At 38.9% G+C, this 21,824-nt stretch overlaps 1 protein-coding gene across 1 annotated transcript; it reads left to right on the top strand.

Annotated features, from left to right (window-relative positions):
- Positions 1 to 1,137: 1,137 nt before the first annotated feature.
- ZGRF1 (zinc finger, GRF-type containing 1) lies at positions 1,138 to 21,458 on the top strand (the record flags this gene model as incomplete). The annotated part of the gene is made up of 24 exons (XM_008937107.1): positions 1,138 to 1,323; positions 1,649 to 3,830; positions 4,151 to 4,233; positions 5,499 to 5,672; positions 6,438 to 6,543; positions 6,630 to 6,736; positions 6,958 to 7,108; positions 8,085 to 8,734; positions 9,583 to 9,721; positions 10,270 to 10,454; positions 10,908 to 11,095; positions 11,471 to 11,610; positions 12,298 to 12,444; positions 14,070 to 14,184; positions 14,904 to 15,160; positions 16,388 to 16,547; positions 17,166 to 17,243; positions 18,063 to 18,210; positions 19,146 to 19,273; positions 19,577 to 19,700; positions 20,138 to 20,314; positions 20,424 to 20,558; positions 20,735 to 20,996; positions 21,332 to 21,458. Coding segments are annotated over 24 exons (6,138 nt in total), but the record flags the coding sequence as incomplete, so codon positions are not given.
- Between the last annotated feature and the right edge of the window lie 366 nt (positions 21,459 to 21,824).

The following is a 21,824-nucleotide window of genomic DNA, read 5'->3' as shown; positions in this document are numbered from 1 at the left end:
TTTATATTTTTATATATTTCTAGTATATACTATTTAGATATCTCTATATATTTTTGTATTTTTTGTAGTGTATATATATATTTATATATGATTTTTCGTATCATCAGCAAGTTTGCTGATGATACAAAACTGGGAGTTTTGGCTGAAACAGCTGAAGGCTGTGTGGCCATTCAGTGAGATCTGGACAGACTGGAGAGCTGGGCAAAGAGGAACCTCATGAGGTTCAACAAGAATAAGTGCAGAGTCCTGCACTTGAGGAGAAGTAATAAAATGCACCAGTACAGGTTAGGAGGAGATCTGCCAGAGAGCAGCCCCATGGAGAAGCACCTTGGAGTCCTGGTGGACAACAAGTTGTCCATGGGACAGCAGTGTGGCCTTGTGGCCAGGAGGGCCAATGGTATCCTGGGGTGCGTTAAGAAAAGTGTGTCCAGCAGAACAAGGGAGGTCCTCCTCCCCCTCTGCTCTGCCCTGGTGAGACCTCACCTGGAGTATTGTGTCCAGTTCTGGGCTCCCCATTTCAAGAGGGACAGAGATCTACTGGCGAGAGTCCAGCGAAGGGCTGCGAGGATGACTGGGGGACTGGAACACCTGCCTTATGAGGAAAGGCTGGGAGACCTGGGGCTGTTTACTCTGGAGAAGAGAAGACTAAAGGGAGATCTAATTAATGTGTATAAATATATGAGGGCTGGGTGTCAAGAAGAAAGGGGCAACCTGTTTTCACTTGTACCCTGTGATAGGATAAGGGGCAATGGACACAAGCTGGAGTACAGGAAGTCCCATCTCAACATGAGGAAGAACTTCTTTACTGTAAGGGTTACAGAGCACTGGAACAGGCTCCCCAGGGAGGTTGTGGAGTCTCCTGCCTTGGAGACTTTTAAGGTCCAACTGGATGTGTTCCTGTGTGACCTGCCCTAGACTAGATGGTCCTGCTCTGGCAGGGGGGTTGGGCTCAATGATCTCCAGAGTTCCCTTCCAATGCCTAACATTCTGTGATTCTGTGATTTTTAACCTAAGTATTTATATGGCAGCTATGATAAACTAGGTATAAATTTCTGAAATGTTTGCATTTAAGTATTTATAAGACTGCTTGTTTCTTATACAGCACAATACCATACACACTGCTGCTTTCTCTTCTAGCTGAATGCTGGAGTTAATTTAGAAAGTGAGCGATATTTGATCACAGTTGAAGCAGTGAAAGTGAATGAAGGACCTTCTGAAGGTCAGCTGAGGAACACAGAAACTCCAGGAGTGGATAGAAATGGTGTAAAAGCTGATGTTCCCCCTCCAAGACACCTGTCTGTCGGCTTGAAAAGGAAGTTCATGGTATGTCTTTGTTTCAAAAGCTGTCTGATGCTCACGTGCATTTTAAAACACATCTAAGGAATTTTTTTTTTGACCTGTAAGCCAGAATGTGTTCCTGGTAGCTATTTTTTCCAGAGTTTACTAAATCTGTTTGGTTTAGCAGGATTGCTGTTGCCAAGGCTGCAGTGAATATCACAAGGACTTGAGATTATTTCTGTACGCCTATGGAATCGTCATGTGCAACCTGATCAGAATCTATTTTACACGGCATGCCCTCTTTTCAACACTTAATTATGAAATGTGAACTTCACTTCTGGTTAGAATTAATTTAAAATTTCTCTCCTAGGGTTTCCGAGGGCCACGCCAAGTTGAGAAGAAAATAGCAACAATAGAAGAGGGAGAAAGCCCAACAATATTGCCATCTAAGCAGTGTCAAGGTTCTTTTCCACCCAAGTTTTATGTTACCTCTCCATTATTTTCTACGATTTGCAAGAAGGATGTAGAAACAAATCCATGTGCAGGCTACCGTGAAGGTGCGTGTACAGGTAGTGATGGAGAACACGTGTCCCTCTCCTCACTGCTTTCAGCTCCAACTCCTGACAGACGTGAGGAGACAGAGAAGCAATACTCCGATCAGTCCCTGGTGAAGCCAGAACCTCCTCTAATTTCTGGACATGTCACATCTAGTAGTTGGACAGCTGGTCACGGGGCAGTGTCACACAACATCAGGAGCACAGCACAGATAATAGCTCTTTTGAAGTCTAAACCAACAGAAGGATGCAGAGAGCAAATGTGGTCTGAAGTCTCAGCATGTCCTTCTAGGTTTCAGGCATCAGAAAACAGTGATAGTCTCTATAACCCTGATTTTTCAGGCAGCCCTGCCAGAAGACTCACACGAAATACTCAGCACCTGCCTTTTGCAAAGGGAACTGTAAACTGTAAGAAGGAATGGAATGCTGAAATGCTTCTAAATTCAGCTGAACAACCTTGTGATAACAAATTTACAGGACAGAGACATGACAAAAAGGCAAGTAATTTAAGTCAAGACTTACAAGATCCCTGCAATACAACTAGTTGCTTCCTACTTGAATCTACCATAAGTAGAATGAGCAATAGTGAGTTTGGCCCATCCTCAGGTGACATTTCATTTTCAGTAAGCCCAGTGACCTTTGAAAAAACTCTCTCCAAATACAGGGAACATTCAGTGACTGACAGTCTCCAGGAGAGATCATCTGTGAAGCTGCAAAGTGAGCTTCAGCCAAGACAAAATTCTGAAAGAGTGCCTAGTGACCTGGAGCTCTCTGAGGACAGAACGTTGACTGAAATGGGAGTTGAAAAGGAGGAATTAAATACACATGGCAAAGTCTGTGGTCCAGATGAAGAGGTGATGGAGGTTAACTTTAATCTAGTGGATGCTTTTGATTTTAATGACACAGACAGCGAAGACCTGTGTGAAAGAGATGTTAATAAACTCACTGAAGGAGACAAGCTTTCACCAGGTCCAGATTGCTTAACGGGAGATGTAGCACAATATGCTGCATTGAGGCTTCATTCTTGCTGTGAAGTAGGAATGCACAGGAAAACTGAAGAGGTCCAATGTTCAGCATTTGATGGAGAGACCAATGGAAATCAGTGCAGTGGGGGTACACCACCTCAGCTTTGGGAGAACAACGTCAGAGATGCTGGGAGGACTGCAGAAGACTCTGCAAACCAGACCAGAATTCAAATGGAGCTTTTGAGTGATGGACACAACACAAGAGAAATTAATGAAAATCAATTAAGTATTGAAGCCACAAACAATATGAGGGATCCTGATGGCTGTGCAGGGCATAGCATTAATAGCATGCTGTGGATAAAAAGCAAGCCCTCTGATCTTTTGCCTAGTGACACAAATGTTAATGAATGTCACCCTAAAACCTCTATGTTTGAGAAAACTGGAAGTATTTCCTGCATTTCTACCAGTCAGATAATTTCGGCAGTGGACAAAAGGACTGAAGATGTTCTACAGCTCGGATGTATGAAATGCCCAGATGATGATTTACAACACTTCTGGGGTACTAAGAGTGATGACATTAAACCAGGCAGTCCTTTGCTGGCTTTGTCACAAAAATCTGATCCTAGCTGTGGGTTGTTCCAATATATTCCAGAAGACCATCAAAAGGTATCTGGCATTTCATATGAGAAAGATGCTCTCATTTCCAGAAATTCTATCTATGCTTTAGGAAAAGGCTGCTTGCCTCCAGAGGAAACAGCAGCTGGTGAACCTGAGTTTGCACGTGTCGAGAGCACAGATGCCTCTTGTGGAGGCTGCAGAGGTGAAAGAACAGGAATGGATTGCCTGAAATGCACGACAGTGACTGAAAATTCATCAGGTCTTCCTGATTTGGTAAACAATATCGCTCTTCTAGGAGCTTTGACTCAACATAGCACAGCATTAGAAAGCTTACAAAAGATGGAGGAAAATCATAGTGTATTATATGAAGCAGAGAATTCTAAAGAGATATTTGAACCCCTGGTGAATGATGAAGGTTAGGTCAGCTTCTGTTTTGAAGTGAATTCTGTATAACTGTACCTCTTTGACTTCTGTGCTCTTATCTCTCCTGCTGGGCAATTAATATTCAGCAGTCATACTTGTGATGCATTGTGAAGATTCCTTTGTGCAATTTTTAGTGTTTAAATCAACAATTATGGGCTCCAAGTCTGTGTCTTTGTTTGCTTTAGTTTCGTTAAATCCTAACTGTGCAATTCTTTGCATGGGTAAGGTTTGCAAGCCCAGTAAATATTCAGGTGTTTTCATGTAAAAAGTATACTATAACTGTAACTTATTATGCTTTTCCATCTCTTGTAGCTATAAAACAGTTTACAGAAATGCCTTACACCAAAAGTATACAGGCATCTTCCTGTCCATACTTTGATTCTTCTGGCCTTATGGTAACCAATTTTTTACTACGTATATTTATCTGACAAGATCAATTCATTTTCCACCAGGCTTCTTGAATAACTTTTTGCTTTATGAAACTAGAGAGGCTGAGCTAGAAACTGCTTAGAGGCGTTGACTGAGACACTGATAGTCTCAGAAAATGTCCTCTTGCAGACCCTACTGCCAGTAAATTTTCAGGAGGCCTAATGTTTAACAAGAAACATAATTCAAATTGTAACATTTAGTTACGTTTAATATCACATTAGTGTGTCTGGTAATTCTCCTTCCCCACACCATCTTGTTTTTGCCATCTATTTCTTCTTTTCTTTCACTATCTTTTTTGAATGGTTTTCCTAGGAATTTTAGCACTGGGGTTGAAATACATTGCCAAATCTGTGGTTAGAGGTTTTTTTTTCCCCCAGTATTTATTTGTGGTTTGTGTTTCAGTATTTATTTGTGGTTTGTGTTTTACATTGATTTTGGTCCAAACATAGTAATTTTTCTTTCAAGCCATCCAAAGTGAAAGAAAGATTTTTAATATGTTTTAAATTAAATTCTTTGAAAAGCAAATGTTGTTTCTTATCCTATCATGGATTGTTCTGGCTTCCAAAAAAAAAAAAAAAGGCTGTAATTAAAATGCTTTCTCTTGTATACATACAAGAAATCTCTTAGCTTAACTTTTTGCTTTAAATAGTTATTAAATTGTTAGACTAATTAGCTTTTGATACATTTATATGCAGCCTGACTGTGTGGGCAATTCATTACAGAAGACAGAGGCATGTGTTCTACCACTAGCAGCAGCCCTAGCAGACCCTAGGACATCTGACTGCCAACCAATGGTACAATTTCTGTGGAATTGAATTTTAACAATTAGTGTCTCTTAAATTTCAATTCAGTGGTTTATTATTTGCAATATATTACAGTAAGTCCTAATAAATATTTAACCAGTCTCACAATAGGCATTCTCATCACTTTTTAGTACATTTGCCTGGGGGATGTTCTCCACGGAGTATTTTAAACCCAAATTTTACAATACAAAAGGCAGCCTAAACATGCTACACCAGAATATCAATTTTCTGTTGAAAGAGATTTGTGGAAGAACTTTATTGCTGCTGAGCTGCAGGAGTGCAAGAGAAAGAGAAAAGCATAGATATTTTTCTTCTGCAGTTTCCAACAGATGTTCTTTGTTGTGTGCATGCAAAGTACTTTATTGACTGTCAGTGGTTCCAGATCAGTACTTCTCTCCAGCTAACTATGATTGTGGTGTATCGTGCAGCCTGTTGCGTTTCAAGGGCACCAAGTAAAGGGATCGGCAGCTAGTGAGATAATGTTGAGAGCTCCCTGCTCACAGCTAGGATGGCAGCAGTACCCAGATAATACAGAATTTGCCACTGAGAGATTTTTGCAACCCCTCTTTTCAAGCAGTTATCTCCTTTCTACCTTCAGAGAGGTAAAACTTTTTTTTCAAAGTTATTCTTAGTAACCCTAGTACAAGGAAGTATCCTCTAAATGCAGGATAAAATAGAATTCATCTTTAGAATACAACAAAAATATCAAAATCACTTAAGAACCTTATGTAGTGCTTTGTTGTTTAAACATTTCAGTTAGAGAATTATTTTTACTCATCTTTGTCACAGAAGCATGCATCTGCAAGATGTTACTTGTTTGGGGTTTTTTGTCATGTTTGGTTTTTACTTTTTTTCCTCTGGTCTCTTTCACTTTGCAAAATGTACATATTCATAATGTGTGATATTTAAACAGAGAGATTTCTTCCAGAGACCACTGGTCAAGGGCTTTTATCATTGTTGTTTCCTGGTGTTAGCAGTATACTATTCACCTCAACGGGATTTGAAATTTGGTATATAATTGTTGGAGAGTTCCAAAGCAAGGGTGAAAGCTTTCTTTCTTGGATTATGATTCTGTTCCTCCCAGATGCAAAGAAACATGACATGCATATCATGTTTTCTAAAAAAAAAAAAAAAAAAAAAGTTCCTGTAATATTAAGGCAGTATATATTTCAATATTTAAAATAATGGAAGAAAAATGATATTTCATTGTTTACTTCCAGAAGGGATTAGAGATACTGAAGAATTATATCTAGCAATAACATTTAGAAATAAGTGATATTATCTTAGAAACAAGATTGACACAAAGATATGTTTATACAAAGAGTTTAATTTCTAACAAGTTTTTTTGTTATACTTTTTTGGTAAAGTTTTCAGGTTCAAGAAGTCTTCAAGAGGATGATACTAACTTTATCAGAGAAGAGAATTTTCTAGAGAGGGCCAATGTTACTAAAGAATCCAGAACAGATCACCCCTGTAAGTGCAAGTAAAAGCAGAATGGCTAGGATAGGCCTCAGAACAGTTATCCTGCCTGACTTCTGTCCTTCATACATTTTTCCTAGCACTGGCATTGAACGGGTGTTCTGAAGTTCCACCATGGACAATGTCAGGCTCACCTCTGCCCTCTGCCTTGCGACAAACGCAGTGGACTCCGTGGGCACCTGACAAGGTGTGAACTGACTGTCGCTTCCAGAGCGTCTTGGCTTTATTTCCTCTGTGTTCATGGTGGCAATTTCTTATTTTTGACACTGTTTTACCTCAACTCTGAGAGACGTTTCACATGTTTCAGGATAACGAGAGAGACAATAGTGTCAAAAGAGCTATAATCAAGGTGTTTTGTTTTTTTTTTTTCCCAGTCATTCACTTGACATGTTAATTCTTCATCTGTAGATGATTTCATCAGAAGAACTGACTTCCTCACTTCATCCAGACTCTACAGTTTCTCCAGCTTGTGGAAGTGAGGAAACTATTGGAGACATCCAGGAGCCCCTGACACACAGGATCTTGCCAAGTGAACCAGAACTTCCAGAATTCTTTTTCAGTAAGAAATTATAATAGCACTTCACAACATTTTTGCTAGAAAATCTTTGAGGATTTTTGAAGCTCAGTGAGTTGCACTCTCACAGACAGTAACCTGGGTGCTGAAATACACTGAGCAATGTCTGGGTAACTACAGAGTTTGATTTTGTTTATCATGTTTTTCACAGGGGTATGTGTTACTTTTTTAAGTACAAATTTAAACATTTTTTTTTAAACAGTTTTAAAACACAATTTGGAAATTTAAAGAATTTCCAAATCAGTTGCATTAGCCTTGAATTTCATGCCCCTCATCCCCAGTTATATTCTTCTGAAAGAGACTTCAGAAGAGTAATTTAAATGTAATTTATAAAGAAAAAATCAGCTTATAGTTTGGGGGGGGGAAAGGCTGTAAAGTAAGCTTCTAATTCATATTCAAGTTTAAAATTATCTACCTGCTTTTAGTTTTTGTTCATATTCAGCTGTTCTCTGGCCCACTTCTAGCTGACACCTATCAATGACTGTCATTTGTTACTGATAGCAAATTTGGTCAAAAGGATGCTTGTGCTAGGAGAAGCCTGTTGGTCTACATTGTTTAATATTTATTTACAGTTTTGCGGTGATCTTTTTGTAAAAAGGAACAAAGGTTAAGCTGTTTGTTTTCCAGTTGCCAGCCCTTTGACAGAATATCAGCTTAATGACCTCCAAAATACAATAATGTTTAAATTATTTCAGCCAAATGTTTTCTTTTCTACAAGCGGCTACAGAAATCTGTTCTGAATGTAAGGATTTAAATAGTAAAAGAATCACAATTGAAATCACCCCTGTCGTGTGGAAATTTAGTGTGTGCTGCACAGGCGCGTTACAAAGCGCTTGCCAACTAGAAGACAGGATAAAAAAGGATGAACTTGGAATCCTTTCTTTTAGTTTCTTGTACACCTGAAGTTAATGTGCCCTCTGTAAGCGCTACAGTTTGTCTGTAAGATGTGTTTGCCCTACAGCCCGGGAGAAACCCAGCTATCCAGAGGAGTGCAGCCCCTCAAGATTCAAACCCCTAGTTAAACCACAGACTCCATTTGTTGCTCTTCCTGCCACTGAGAAGATTCCTGACGTGGTTTATCCAGCTGACAGCAAGGAGGTGCAGTGTTCCTTCAGCTCCTCAGCAGCCCATTTAGGCATCAAGTCAGCAGTATTTCCTATTAGTGCTTTTGGCCCCGAGGACAGAAACTGTGAAACCTCTCTGCTGGGAGAGCAAAAGGAGGACAGACAAAGGGAGTCTGTACAACCAGTGTCTCCTAATGTGGCTTCACAGTATAGACAAAGCAAGTGGCTAAAATATCAAAACAGTGCTCAGTGTGACCCGATAACTCAAAACAGCGACGCCAGCGATGACATCTGTGCTGAGAACGTCCTTGGAATGCTGCGGGGTGACACAGGAGAGAGCAGTGCTGTGAACCAGAGTGCTCCTGGCCCTGCACCTCTCCTGACAGCAAAGAGTATGCTTGGTAAACCCTGTCCAAATGCCAGCACCCAGGATTTGGTTTCAGAGAGGAAGTTACTTTCTCTGCACTTAAGTCGGACACCTCTGGCTGAAGCAACACAAAAGGTGTTAAGTCACCTGAGCTGCCATGCTGTAACAGGAGATGGCCAGGTGTGTAACTGTTCCAGCAAATACAGTTACCAGTGACAGAAACACATTTTTCTGGACAAAGTAACTGCATTTATCTGATTGCCTGCAAGATATTATCAGTGTGATTGGATGAAATGTTCCTACGTGCCTAGTAACACAAAAGAGTCTCAGCTACAGAAGGGCAGCTGCTAATGTGGTTTTTTAAGTGCCGTGACTGACCTTTCGTAAAGGTGCACACAGTGCCAGGTTTAGGTTTTCAGCCTGAATATTGGTGGCAGGAAGATGAAATAAAAGCTGTGGGGCTATTTTGTCATCTATAATTGGTAAGAAGATGTTTGTTATAATTGGTAAGAAGTGTTTTCCTTAATTGTGAAATCAGCATCTTTTTAATGAATGCCCATACATTGCTTCAAAGCGTAGCCTCTGATTTTAAAATAATTTTCATTTCTTCAGGTTTAGTTGTGGAAAAATAAGTTATGGCCTTGAATAAGCACCTAAAGATTACAAACAGCACAGCTGTTTGTAATCAGTCGACATGTCTTAAACAAATGGAGGAAAATGGTGTTAAAAATGGGGTTTCTGTGCTCCATCCCCATGTCTAGCACTGAGAACGCGATTCTGAATGACATAATTTACTCTAAAGCCTTTGAAATTGTTATCTGTGTTGTTATAAATACAGACTGTTTGTCAAGGGGCACATTTTGACTTCCTTGTACATCCTAAATGACAGCCCAAGCTCTATGCTGTACTTAATTTTATTCCTGTTGGCAGTCTTATTGAACAGATGCTCTTGTACTTACAATTAACAAAGTCTGTTAATAAAAATTTGTCTCATTCCAGCTCTAATAGTATATTTTTCTGGGTTTTAGGCCATAACGATTCCTGAGTTGTCTTTTCCTACTGTGGCTCGAGTTAAACACACTAGTCTTCCTAAAAGAAACATTTCCATACCAACTGTCTTTCAGTCTCATGTTCACTACAAGCAGATTTTTAAAGCAGCTCTGACAGGTACGTCTAACACCATGCTATGTAAAATGCTGTCGTTTTTCACCAGACTGTTCCTCCAGCTTCACAAAGTTGGGTGAGAGAGAGAGAGAACATGGGCATCATCTACTGGAGCAACTGTATGCATCTGGTTTTGGTTGTATGTACTGAAATAAATTCAGTCTATACCCAGAATTGCCCACCCAGAAGACCAGTGCACTTGTGTTCAGCTATGTATCCTTGTGCCCGTTTCATAGTCTTCAGATGCCTGTCTAAGCTGTTTACTTTTTTTTTTTTTTTACAATTATCTAGTGTTTGCATCATTTGGAGTCATATCCTTAAATGTGATTTGAATGAAAGTAAGGCAGCTTGAACAAATTAATTCCAGGTGCAAGATGTGAATTTTGCACATCACGTGATTTCTTTTAGGACTCAGATTGAGTCTGATTTATTTTGAATCCGATTTGGGATTGAAAGTTTCAAGGGAAAATGTATTTGTCTGAACATTGTGTACTTGTGTAACCATTTTAAGGCTGCACTAATAATTCTTTTATTCTCCTTTCTCTGTCAAGAGCAATTAAACGTAATGCTGTTTGAGTCCTCCCAACGATTACACAATGCTCTTTCAAAAGTGGATATATCATTTTACACTTCACTGAAAGATGGGCAAAAGGAGGGCAAAGAAAGCTGCGTCCCACTGTGCAATCACATGCGTCCTGCTAAGCTTGTGGCAGTTAAAAAAGAAGGCCAAAACAAGGTGCTGTTTATTCCTTGTTTTGGGGAGTGAGTTTGTGTGAACAATTACAGGGCAATTCTGTAGTATTTACAATGACAGGTTGAAGGGATGTGCTACACAGATCACTTTTAACATCAGCTAAAAGACCATTTTAACATCAGTATCTATTAGTGTCCAGAACTAACTAGTAGTTTTCTCCATAGACAAACAGCTTTATAGATGTAGAAGGACAAGAATTTATCATTTTCGGGGTTATATGGGATTTCTGTAAGGTACAATTACACTGGCTTTAGAAGCTGAGAGTTCTGGGAACACACTTGGTGTTTTTCAGCCAAATTATCTGGTTATTTCTATAGCACTGAGTACTGGTCCATCACTTTACTGTTTTGTGGGGTTTGTTTGGTTTTGTTGTTGTTTTTCTTTTTTTTTTTGCTTATGGTCTCATTTGTGTTTTTTTTTCCCCTTCCTTCCTAGGGTCGTTTGTTCTATACCTGTGATGCCTCAAAAGCTGAGCAGTGTTCATTTTTCAAGTGGATAGAAGATGTGAACCCTGCACAGACAAAATCGAGACCTGCTGTGGTGCTTCATGATGTAAAAAGTATTGGGATATACCTCAGAAGTCAAAAGATTTGTCTTTATGAGGGGTGCCAGCTTTTGGTGAGGTATTCTGAAACACTGTTCACTTTTCCCAAGTGCTACATGAATTGCAGGATTGGGAAATATTCCAGTAGCTCTGGATTCCAGTAGTATTTAACAGATGCTTTCACTCAGTGTGTTCAAAGAGGTTCTGTGTAGAAATGTAAAAGACAAATTAAGGAATAATAGCTGAAGGGAAAACAACTGAATGACGGCTGAAGATGGGAGATGTATTTTGCAATGAAGATGAACGTATTTAAAACTTGGTAATGTAAGGTGAAGAGCAACTGCCAAGATCTGTGCTGTAGAATATGATCCAGTCTATGGAGCGTTCTTATTTTTGGTGATGCACTCAAAATGAGCCATTTGTTTACAAACTTCTTAAAATTACAATTTAACAGGAAAGCCTTTGAAATTCAGATGCAGCGGTGTAGTAAGTTCAAGAAATTTATGAATGCATCTACCGCATTTGATGATGATTCCAAAACCAAATTATACCTCAAGCTATGCAGTAGGGAGCATTATTCTCTCTACAGCAAAGGTAAGCAAATATGAGGCATCACAAGGATTGTCCATGTCATGCTGTGCCTCTTTAAAGTCTTAATTTGTAATAGGAAGAGAAAAAACTGAGTCCTGTTTTTAAACTCACAACCCTGATAATTCAATTCTCATTCTAGAAGGGCAACAAAATATCTCATTAATTCATCTTTTCTTGTAAATGTTCAACGACCTTAGAAAAATATAAATTCCTTGTCCTTGGGTTTGTGGTGTACGGAATCTGTGAATAATGAAGTTTCAGGAGAGCTCAGTATTCAAATAGATGAGATTTAGGGAAAATTTGCTGTAAAAATCGGTGTTGCAGTAGCTGTTGCATATCTCTTCTAATTATTGAAATGTCACAAAGCTGGAGGACATTCAGTGGTTTGATCCAGATGGACTCAATAGTTTATTTCACTTCAGTAATTTTTGCATTACTCTACCCATATCTTCATAGTTTGTTTGTTTTGAAAGGGAAAGGAAAATGTACATTTCAGGACTTGCTGTCCTCTGGCAAAAGCATGGTCAACTAGATAATACTTCAGATCTGACAGAAGTGAAACTCTGCCAACTATGCCAGGAGAGAGCTTCTATAGTTACCATTAATTTCAGACAGCAAGTGCTAGAAGAACTGCAAATTATTTATTTCTTCTTCTAGAACAGAACTAACACACTGTATTTTTTTTGACAGATGATATCTGGGTTGTTTCAAAGACTCTGAACTTTGATCCCCTTGATACTTTCATTGCAAATAGTGCTTTCTTTGGACCATCCTCCAACAATGAAATAGAATTACTGCCGCTGAAAGGCTACTGCCCCTCCAACTGGAGATCAAATAGTAAGTTCTACACTCAGCAATTCAAAATTGTGGCAAACAACTATTGAGGGAAAAATCTGGCCAGCAATGAAGGATGAGATGAGAGTTTCTCATATGTAATATGTGGTTTTATTCACTCTATTTTTTTTTCCTTTCATCTTTGAATATGTAATTTGAATGCAATGCTTAATGCAATTAAACTGCAAAGCAGGTGATAAGAAATTCTAAATGGGTGATGGGGAAATAAGGATAATATAAACAATGTAGTAAATAATGTAATATAGAGCACCAGTTGACTGTCAGAGTGTACCTAACAGGAATATGCTGTTACTGTTCTTGAAAAACAAACAGAAAAACAAACCCCAAACAACTCCCTGTGGAAAATTTATATAAAAAGCTATGTCTTAAATCTGTGATTTGGCTGTTCTGATGTTCCTTTCTGGGCCTCTGTTACTACAGTCTAGAATGCCTAAAAAATATTTCTTTCAAAATTCGGAAAAAACCAAAACTGTCTAGTTTTAGGTATTTTCATCATAGTGTTTTGAAAAGAAAGTAGTGCTAGACCTAGCACTGATGGGTTTTAATGAACTGCTGACCTTTTTATTCTTTAGCAAGATAAGTTGTAGCCATCCTTCGTGTGGGTTTTAACATTTTTGTTTGAGCCGTTTTTGTGATATTTTGTCATCAGTATTTTGGAAACAGGAAGATTTAGTGGGCCTTCAATGCAGAAAGAAATCATGTGGCTCTGCTATAGATGTTTGGCAGCACATCTGTCATTCTTCTGTGACATGGTGCGAAAGTTTCTGATTTTCCCTGATGAGCGAAAGTTTTGGTTTGTTGGTTTCCTTTTTTTATTTTTTTATATTTTTTTTTTTGTAAAAGAAAGATCTGGAGTAATTACATTCATAAGTCTAAAAAATACAGGAAAAAAAAAAAATACAGTGGCACCCAAGTTCTTTGTGGGCACACATGCTCTCAAAGTCAGGGGCTTCAAATGGAATTAGAGGTTTGGTTTTGTTTGTTCTCTGAGTGTGGATTGCAGGACTGGATCTCTTGAGCAGTGAGGGCCTGGAAGAATTAATACATTAGCTTTTCAGTTTTGATGCTATTGAAACACAGCTTTTTATTTTTTCTAAGGAAATGTTTCATCCAAACTTTCATTGAGATCATAAATATGGATTAGTTTATAATTCTATAACCCTTACAAAACTAAACCCTGAATTTGTATGAAAATAAAGCTTTAAGTGATTTTTGTACACTTGGGAACTAGACTAGATGGAACTTGAGTCTGGCCCATTGGAGGTCTTCTTACGTTCCTGCCTTTTTTAAGAAAACATCTGCGTAGCTGTTGTGATACAGACAGGTTACTTAAAAAATTCACCTCCTAAATTCCACAGGATTTTTATCTAAGCTTGCTTCCCAGAAGGTTCCTAATCTTGGAATCAAATACTTCGAAATAACGCACCTTGAAAAGAAGGCCAAAAGGGTCTCTCCTCATCTAGAATGTTCACTTGGACATAGTAATTGGTTTCTGTTGGAGGAGGCTAGTTACTCTTCTGGCATTTTAAAATTCATTTATCTAGCTGATTTGAAATTTGGGCTCATTGAATTTTTTTCCTAATTTTGTTTTCCTGTGGCTTTTTCAGCATGTGTTCATGCCTTGCTGGTTTGTAACGCTAGTGGTGAGCTGACATCTTTAAGAAATCTAGAGGAGCACTTGAATCCATCCACCTTACCACTAACACCATATCTACTAAAACTGTAAGTTACTGTTTCAGTGGCACTTTGATTAAAAAGTTAAAAAATGGAGGAGAAAAACTAAAATCAGAAAATCAGTGTGAGGAATGAACTATTGACAATGCAATCTTCATTTATGTGGAAATGAAAATATATCAGTTGCTTAACTCTAACTTGATTGGAAGCTTTTTGCCTTAAAACTTACCTGCAGCCCACATTTTACAACCTAGGGATTCATATCAGGCATTGCTACAACCATCAGACTGATAGTACAGTCACTGACTGAGCGGATTAACTTAACGTGGAACCGTTTTTTCCTTCCTAATTTTTAGAGTCACTTGACACAAAGCCTAAAAATAAAATGTTTTCCTGGAGAATATATTTTCTTGGAGGGATATTTCTGAGACTACTTACAATTCACTGTATAAAACCAGTAATTAAATTAATCCCTGCTATGTTCTTCTACCACTTCTACAACTGTTAGTTCTGTCCGTCAGACTGAAAGCAACAATGATAAAACCCAAAACCCCATTTCATATCCAGCTTTCACTCAGGGAAGTTATAAGGGGTAGGAATATACAGCCTGGGTGTATGTCAAGTACAGGGGGCCACAACTTTTAATTATACCAGCTGTTAATCACAAAGCCTCAGCATTTCAATGTCAGGTAAGAGTATCAGAACAGATGCAAACAATACGTACGCAGTATGATAGCACGGCTTTTGACCATTGTGTTTTATCTTAGGAATCTTGATTCTGAAAATGCTACTAATAGAGTCAACAAAAGAAAATTTATTCCACCCACCATCAGCCTGAAATACACAATGATGCCTGGACCTGTCAGCACTGAGGTGGCAATGGGATTAGCTGAAAAGATGATCCAAACGTTCTCGCTGAACCCAGATCAAGCAACGTCACTGATTCAGATAGCGCAGATGATGACCTGCGAAGACAGCAAACAAGAGGGAGAACGTCACATCTTCCCCATCACAATCATACGTGGTATGCAGCAAATAATTGTGAAATTTGCTGCTATTGTGTCTTTGCCAAAAATGCTAATTAATAGGTAATGCCAATGTTAGTGAAACATCCCTAAATTCTCTCGGTGATGAAACAGTAGGCTTCTTTCTTTAGGCAGATACTTAAGTTTCCAGGTAGAATTAAAGGGAGATTCTTATGCCTAGGTAAATGTTGACTTCCTTTAAACACAGCACAAAAGAAGAGCTTGAATAAACTGCCTCTTTGTGTGGAATATCCTTTTAAACTCTTATAATGTGGTTTCCCCACCTACTGCATTCATTTCCTGAAAATTGATTTCTTGGATGAAGCCACTCTGATAACGACCTTGACATGATAACATCCCTCCTGTCAGCACAGAGCTTTGGATCCTTGAATTTGCATTCTGCCTTTTGCAGGATTTTACATAAATATAGAGTTCTTCCTAACAAGCTCTAGACACAAAGTTATTTAGTGTCTTCTGCTTATTTCTTTTCATACTAAAACTACTTTTTCTCCTGTATCAGCTTTGATAAATTATCTTTTTTTTTTTTTTCTATTACACATTATTCCTTGCTGGTTTATACTTACTTCTATCTGTGTTTTACCTGTTTTCAACATGCACAAAAATGCTACTAACAGCTCAGCTGAAAGATTTTTTTTTTTTAAATCAGTATTGAAAAGCAGTTACCATAAACATAAGTTTTCAGATCCTGTCAAAGTAAATACATAGACAATAATGACACCTTTAGTACAGGTACCACTAGACTTAAATTGCCTCAGCTTTTGTTAGGTTGTCAGGCATATTAATCTAGTTAAAATCATTGCTCATTTCAAAGTAATCATCTCTCAGATTCCTTACTCTGTACCTGAAGACATGGTACGAGGGATGTGCAGGCAGATACTGGCATTTGTGCTATTGTGTAAGTACTGATGAGACTCCTCCACAAGTAATGCATGTTTTCAAGCAGAAAAATTGAGGAAAAACATCTCAGCTTCCCCTCTTCTGTAGTTTTTTGTAAACCTGGCAGAGGCAGTAAATGCAAAGTATAAGGCAACTGGTTGCCCCTGGATACTCAGAGCTGCTGGAGCAAGCACATGCAACATTTTTACAGGAACTACTGCATAATATACCATAAGATAAATTATAATAATTGATTAAGATATAGAAAAAAAATGTACCTTTTAGAAGATGTTCAGTTGTAACTTGGGCTCTTTCTTCCAAAATACTAGGTGTTTTTGGAGCTGGCAAGAGCTATCTGCTCTCTGTCGTGATCTTGTTCCTAGTACAGCTCTTTGAAAGCAGTGAAGCTACAGAGGGTCCAAGGCCAGCTCCATGGAAACTTCTGATTGCTTCTTCCACGAACGTTGCTGTCGACAGGATACTGCTGGGGTAGGTTACTCAGATTTTTACAGGCTGTTTTTCCAAAACAACGCACTGATAAAGATAGTGGTGTTGATGTTCTCAGTATAACACTTCAAAAAGAAGTGCCAGACATGGGCTTTAATTGTACCCTTGCTCCTTTGCACAGCATGCACATGCTAAAAGGCTATAAGACTAACTGCCTGGATTTATGTGAGGCTAATAGTGGGCTCTACTCTCATCAAATTTACCATTAAAATCTATTGTGACAGGAAGTAGTATTGCTGAGGAATCTTTAGGCATCCACAAGGGGATGGAGGGATGGAGAGAAAGGCAGAGAGGCTCAGGAACTTGGGAAGATTCAGCATGAAGCTAACATGAAATAAAACTCATGGTTTGGAAGATGAAGGAAGGAAGGGAAATTACAGATGGAAGACTGGTTATGAGAGAAGAATCTTAAAAGCATTAAGCATTTTTGAGACAAATATTACCTGAATTGTGGCCCGAGTTACTTCATCTGGTTAATCACAGATGTCTGTGTTCTTCAGTGTTCTCAGGTGTCTGTTAGCCTTTTCAGAACCACTTTTAAATGCTTCAAAATTGCTTTATACACTTCCGTAATGTATATAATCTCTTTTTCTTTTGAAGTCTACTTGATCTTGGATTTGAGGATTTTATCAGAGTGGGGAGTATTAGGAAAATCACCAAAGCAATCCTTCCCCATAGGTAAGAATCTTAATCTTGGAGGGATCTGAAGCATTTCTAAGATTTATGATAGTAATGCAGGCTGTGAAATTACTATTTTGAAGTAATCCAAAATGTGCTTGTAATGTGCCTATCTCAGGGTCATCCTGTCCATGTTGTTGTCATCTCCTCCACACGGTGGAGAAATTTTACCTTGCTTTGGGAATGTCATGTGTTGCTAAACAGCTGAAGAACTGCTTTTAAATGGGAACAGCAAGCCAGACTGGCTCAAAAAAGAGATGTACTGGTGTAACAATAGGAACTAGGATGAAGTAATCATGAATTTAACGTTCAGAGAATTAATGGTAACAACTCATGGATTCTGGCTACTTATTCAAGTTATCTTTGCTATGGAGTTCTGGGGTTTGTCCTTTAACCACTTAAAAGTAACAAGCTTCATAGCACTTTCAATACAATTTGAGAGAACAATGTCAAGTTCAAACTGAAGAAAGATTAAATTTCCATTCCTTGGAAATACCAAGAGTATAAACGGCATAAGAATGAAAAACTTCTCCTCAGCTCTACTTTGTTCTGAAGTCATCTGTGTACTTGGAGAAGTCTTCTACTACGTGTGTATCTGCTCGGGGTGGCAGGGTCTGAGCTGGTGGGATAAAAATATACCTGTCTGAAAACATGTATTATACTCATTTATCCCTGCTGGATGTGGGATAGGTTATTACCTTGTTGTAAAGTAGTGTTCTGTGTCAGCTATGATTATTTTTCCATATTGGGTGATCACCAAACACTGAGAGCACTGTTATTTTAAATGATTGTAATGAATGTTATAAAATCTTTTTTAAGTTTACATGCTGGCTCAGGAAATGAAAATGAGCAGCTGAAAGAGCTGCTTGCTCTCCTGAAGGAAGATTTAACTCCAGCCGAAAAAATATACGTAAGGAAGAGTATTGAGCAACATAAACTGGGGACCAACAAAACTATACTGCAACAGGTACAGTCCAAGTGACAGGACAGGAAAGTGGGGATTTGTTTTGTCTTATCCACAAGGCCTGGCAAAAGGAAAGTGGGAGTCCCCTCTCACACCTGCCAAGCTCCTAGTTTTGAAAAATTAAATTGTTAGGACTAGGACAGGTTTGATTCCACAGGTATAGCTCAGTGTCTTACCTGTGTATGATTTCTCAGTGCCTGCTTAGTGATATGCCTTTCTGCAATCTGATCAGTGTAGTTTACAAAGTGGGGAGAGGAAAAAATTCTGAGTCCAGCTAGTCTGCACTGTCACCTTGACACTAAAGTTTATAAAATCATAAAGGTAAAAGATAACGATGGAGCTAAATCTATCCTAGAGTTGAGTATCAACTACCAAGAAGATTTCAAATACATTTTTAAGTAACTTTTTGTCAAAGTATTATCTTTTAAGATAATTACTTCCTGTAGAAAAGTCTTCGATTTCTGCTCTTTGCAGAATTTGCCTTTTCTCCTCAGTCCTAGACTTAAAAAATCCCAGCTTGTTTTAGAGCAATTGTAACAAAGCAGATCTCAGCAATTTGTTTCTTGTGCTTATTCCTAGTGGTCATTGCTGCCCCTTTTGCTGCTAGGGCTCAGAAGGTTTTGGAGGACTGTTTAATCTAAACTCTCTCTCTACCAAACCAGATCTGGTCTTATAATACATGAATCTGTGAATGATTCTGATGTATAAACACCCCAAGCACAAGAAACAGTAACCTTGGATCCATCTCCATGTGTACAGAGTGCCTTTTACTGGAAGTTAGACTATAATTTTTTGAGACACAGCATGCAGCAGAACAGCTAAAAATCAATGTAGGTGTGTTCCTACTAGCCCAATCTATAGTTAGGTCCTGCACAGTGATTAACTGTTAAATGACCTTAACTTTTTCCTGGCCTGTTTTCCCCTCACTAATAACAAAGGTAAAAGTGGTTGGAGTGACCTGTGCTGCCTGTCCTTTCCCTTGTCTGAACTCTCTGAAGTTCCCCGTGGTGATGCTGGATGAGTGCAGTCAAATGACTGAACCTGCTTCTCTCCTTCCCATTGCAAGGTACCACCTTCCTCTTGTGTTCCAGAGAGAAAACTCTGAGTTAGCAGTGACACAGCCTCAAATAGCTGTGCATCTTTTTAAGAACACGAAATGCAAGGTCTTGCCTTAGAAAGCAAGAAGAGTCACTTTAAACTGAGGCTTGCTCTTAGGTGCCTTCCTGGAGTTTCCGTGTTATTTTAGCTGTGTCTGCACACAGGAGGGTGATGGGGAAGGGAGCCTGATGGAAAGCCACCTGTGAGATACAAACACAGGGCATCCTTTGAAGAACTTTCTTTTTTCTTATTTTATGACATTTTTCTTTAGGTTTCAGTGTGAAAAGCTAGTCCTTGTTGGAGACCCTAAGCAATTGCCACCAACTATTCAAGGGTCTGAGAGTGTTCATGAAAAGGGATTGGAGCAGACTCTCTTCGACCGGCTTTGCTTAATGGTACGTACCACAAAACCACATCCTTGGAAAAGGTGAAACTGCAGGGCCACAGAACCCACTGAAGGAGGTCTGGTTTACGTGGCAGAGGACTGGTGATTCAGCCTGGGCTTTAAATAAGCAGGTTCCCTTCTAGCACCTTTAACTGTAAATGTTATTTTCACCACGGGCTGAAATCTGTAAATGTAACAAATGTAAACCAAGAATGGACTGAAAACCAGTGACAGGTTCTGCCTTCTGATCTTTCTGTGCACTTCTCAGTGCAGGCAGAAGAATTGGAAGCTATGGTATTTGCTAACTTTTGTTGAAGTGAACATATGAAGGTTAGGCCAGCTCACTGCAGGAATTCTTTCACTTATTTCTTGTTTGACCTAGCTGGCACAGCAAAATATTCAGTGATTCTTTTTCCTAGTCCTGCTTTCTATATCCTAATTCTTTAGGGACATAAAGCAGTACTCCTTCGGACACAGTACCGCTGTCACCCCGCTATCAGTGCCATAGCCAACGAGCTGTTCTACGAAGGAAATCTGATAGATGGTGTTTCTGAGAAAGAGAGAAGTCCTCTGTTGGATTGGCTTCCAACACTATGTTTTTATAGTGTTACTGGCACAGAGCAAGTAAGCTTTTTTTAAACGCTTCTTATATAAAAAGTCAGTATTATTGTTTTTCCTCCATTCTGTTTCTGTTTGTGAGAGCTAAAGTGGAAATTTTCTACCCTATTTCCAGATTGAAAGGGACAACAGCTTTTATAACATGGCAGAAGCTCACTTTACAGTCAAACTCATCCAGTCCCTGATTGCAAGTGGAATAGAAGGATCTGTGATTGGTGTGATTACTCTGTATAAATCACAGATGCATAAGGTCTGTATAATGTATCAGCAATAGAACAGTTCTCTTAAATGTATTTGTTTATTCTAAATCTAGGCTCCATTTCTTAGTTCGCTTCTTGTGTAGACTCAGACTAATTGTGTTGGCCAAGACAAGCGATCGACTGTGGGCAGAGTAACTCATCACCATCCCCACTGGTTTCTCTGCAGATTCAGAACCTGCTCTCTGGCATACACTCTGAGGCTTTTGGGGTGAAATCTGTCCAGGTGTCCACCGTAGATGCCTTCCAAGGAGCTGAGAAGGAGATCATTGTTTTGTCCTGTGTCAGAACAAGGCAACTGGGGTTCATAGACTCAGAAAAGAGAATGAACGTTGCACTGACGAGAGCAAAGAGGCATTTGTTGATTGTTGGAAATCCAGCCTGTCTGAGTAGGAACAGACTGTGGGGAAGAGTCATTCATCACTGCCAAGGTAATATTTTCTTTAAGTATATAGTATCCATACTATAGAAAACAGTGCAATGTTACCTATAGGATATTGCAGGAAAATGGAAGCATAAAAAGCAACTAATATATAAAAGCAACCGAGAATGACTCAGTGCAAGCACAGGTACCAAAAGAATCATCATTATTTTATTTACCTACTTGGTTGACATCAAAGTTGAACTCTGAAGAAAAATTTTCAAAGCAGAGCTCTTAGAGCCACTTGATAGGCTTGGGGAAATAGATGTTCCCATCCCCATGGGCTAAGGACGTGATGGACACTGTAAAGGGAGATGTAATTCTGTTGGTTTTTGCTGCTTGTAGGACGGGAAAACGGATTCCAACACATAAGCCAGTGTGAGCAGCAGCTGAATGACATTCTGAGGTGTTACTTGGAGAAGTGGAAGGAGGAGGAACAGAATAAGAAAAAGGGAAAATAAAACATGTCTGTTTTATGAAGAAAATATTAATTGGGCATCTATAAAGATTATCAGAAGGACTGCAAATCTAATATTTCTATTTATTTATATTTAGTGTGGGAAACTTCTGTTTGTATCTCAGTGCACTGATACTGCTATCTGGACCCCTTGTTTGTACGGCTAAAAATGAATAAAGTGACTTTATCTGCCTGATGATTGAAATCCTTTTATGCTTACAAAGCACCTAATTTGCATTATTAGTGTTTATTCTTCAGATTAGATACACATGTAACATCCTATCTTAGAACGACTCCTATCATCTTGTATGTTTACAAATTGGTGACATCTAGGAGAAGGCATGGCTAAAACAATGAAAAGGATAAATCAAACATAGAGTA

Source organism: Merops nubicus, unplaced genomic scaffold, assembly GCF_000691845.1.
Source record: "Merops nubicus isolate BGI_N331 unplaced genomic scaffold, ASM69184v1 scaffold23253, whole genome shotgun sequence".
NCBI classification, from domain to species: Eukaryota; Metazoa; Chordata; class Aves; order Coraciiformes; family Meropidae; genus Merops; species Merops nubicus.
Note: the sequence above shows the minus strand (reverse complement) of the source record. Positions and strands in the feature narration are given on the sequence as shown.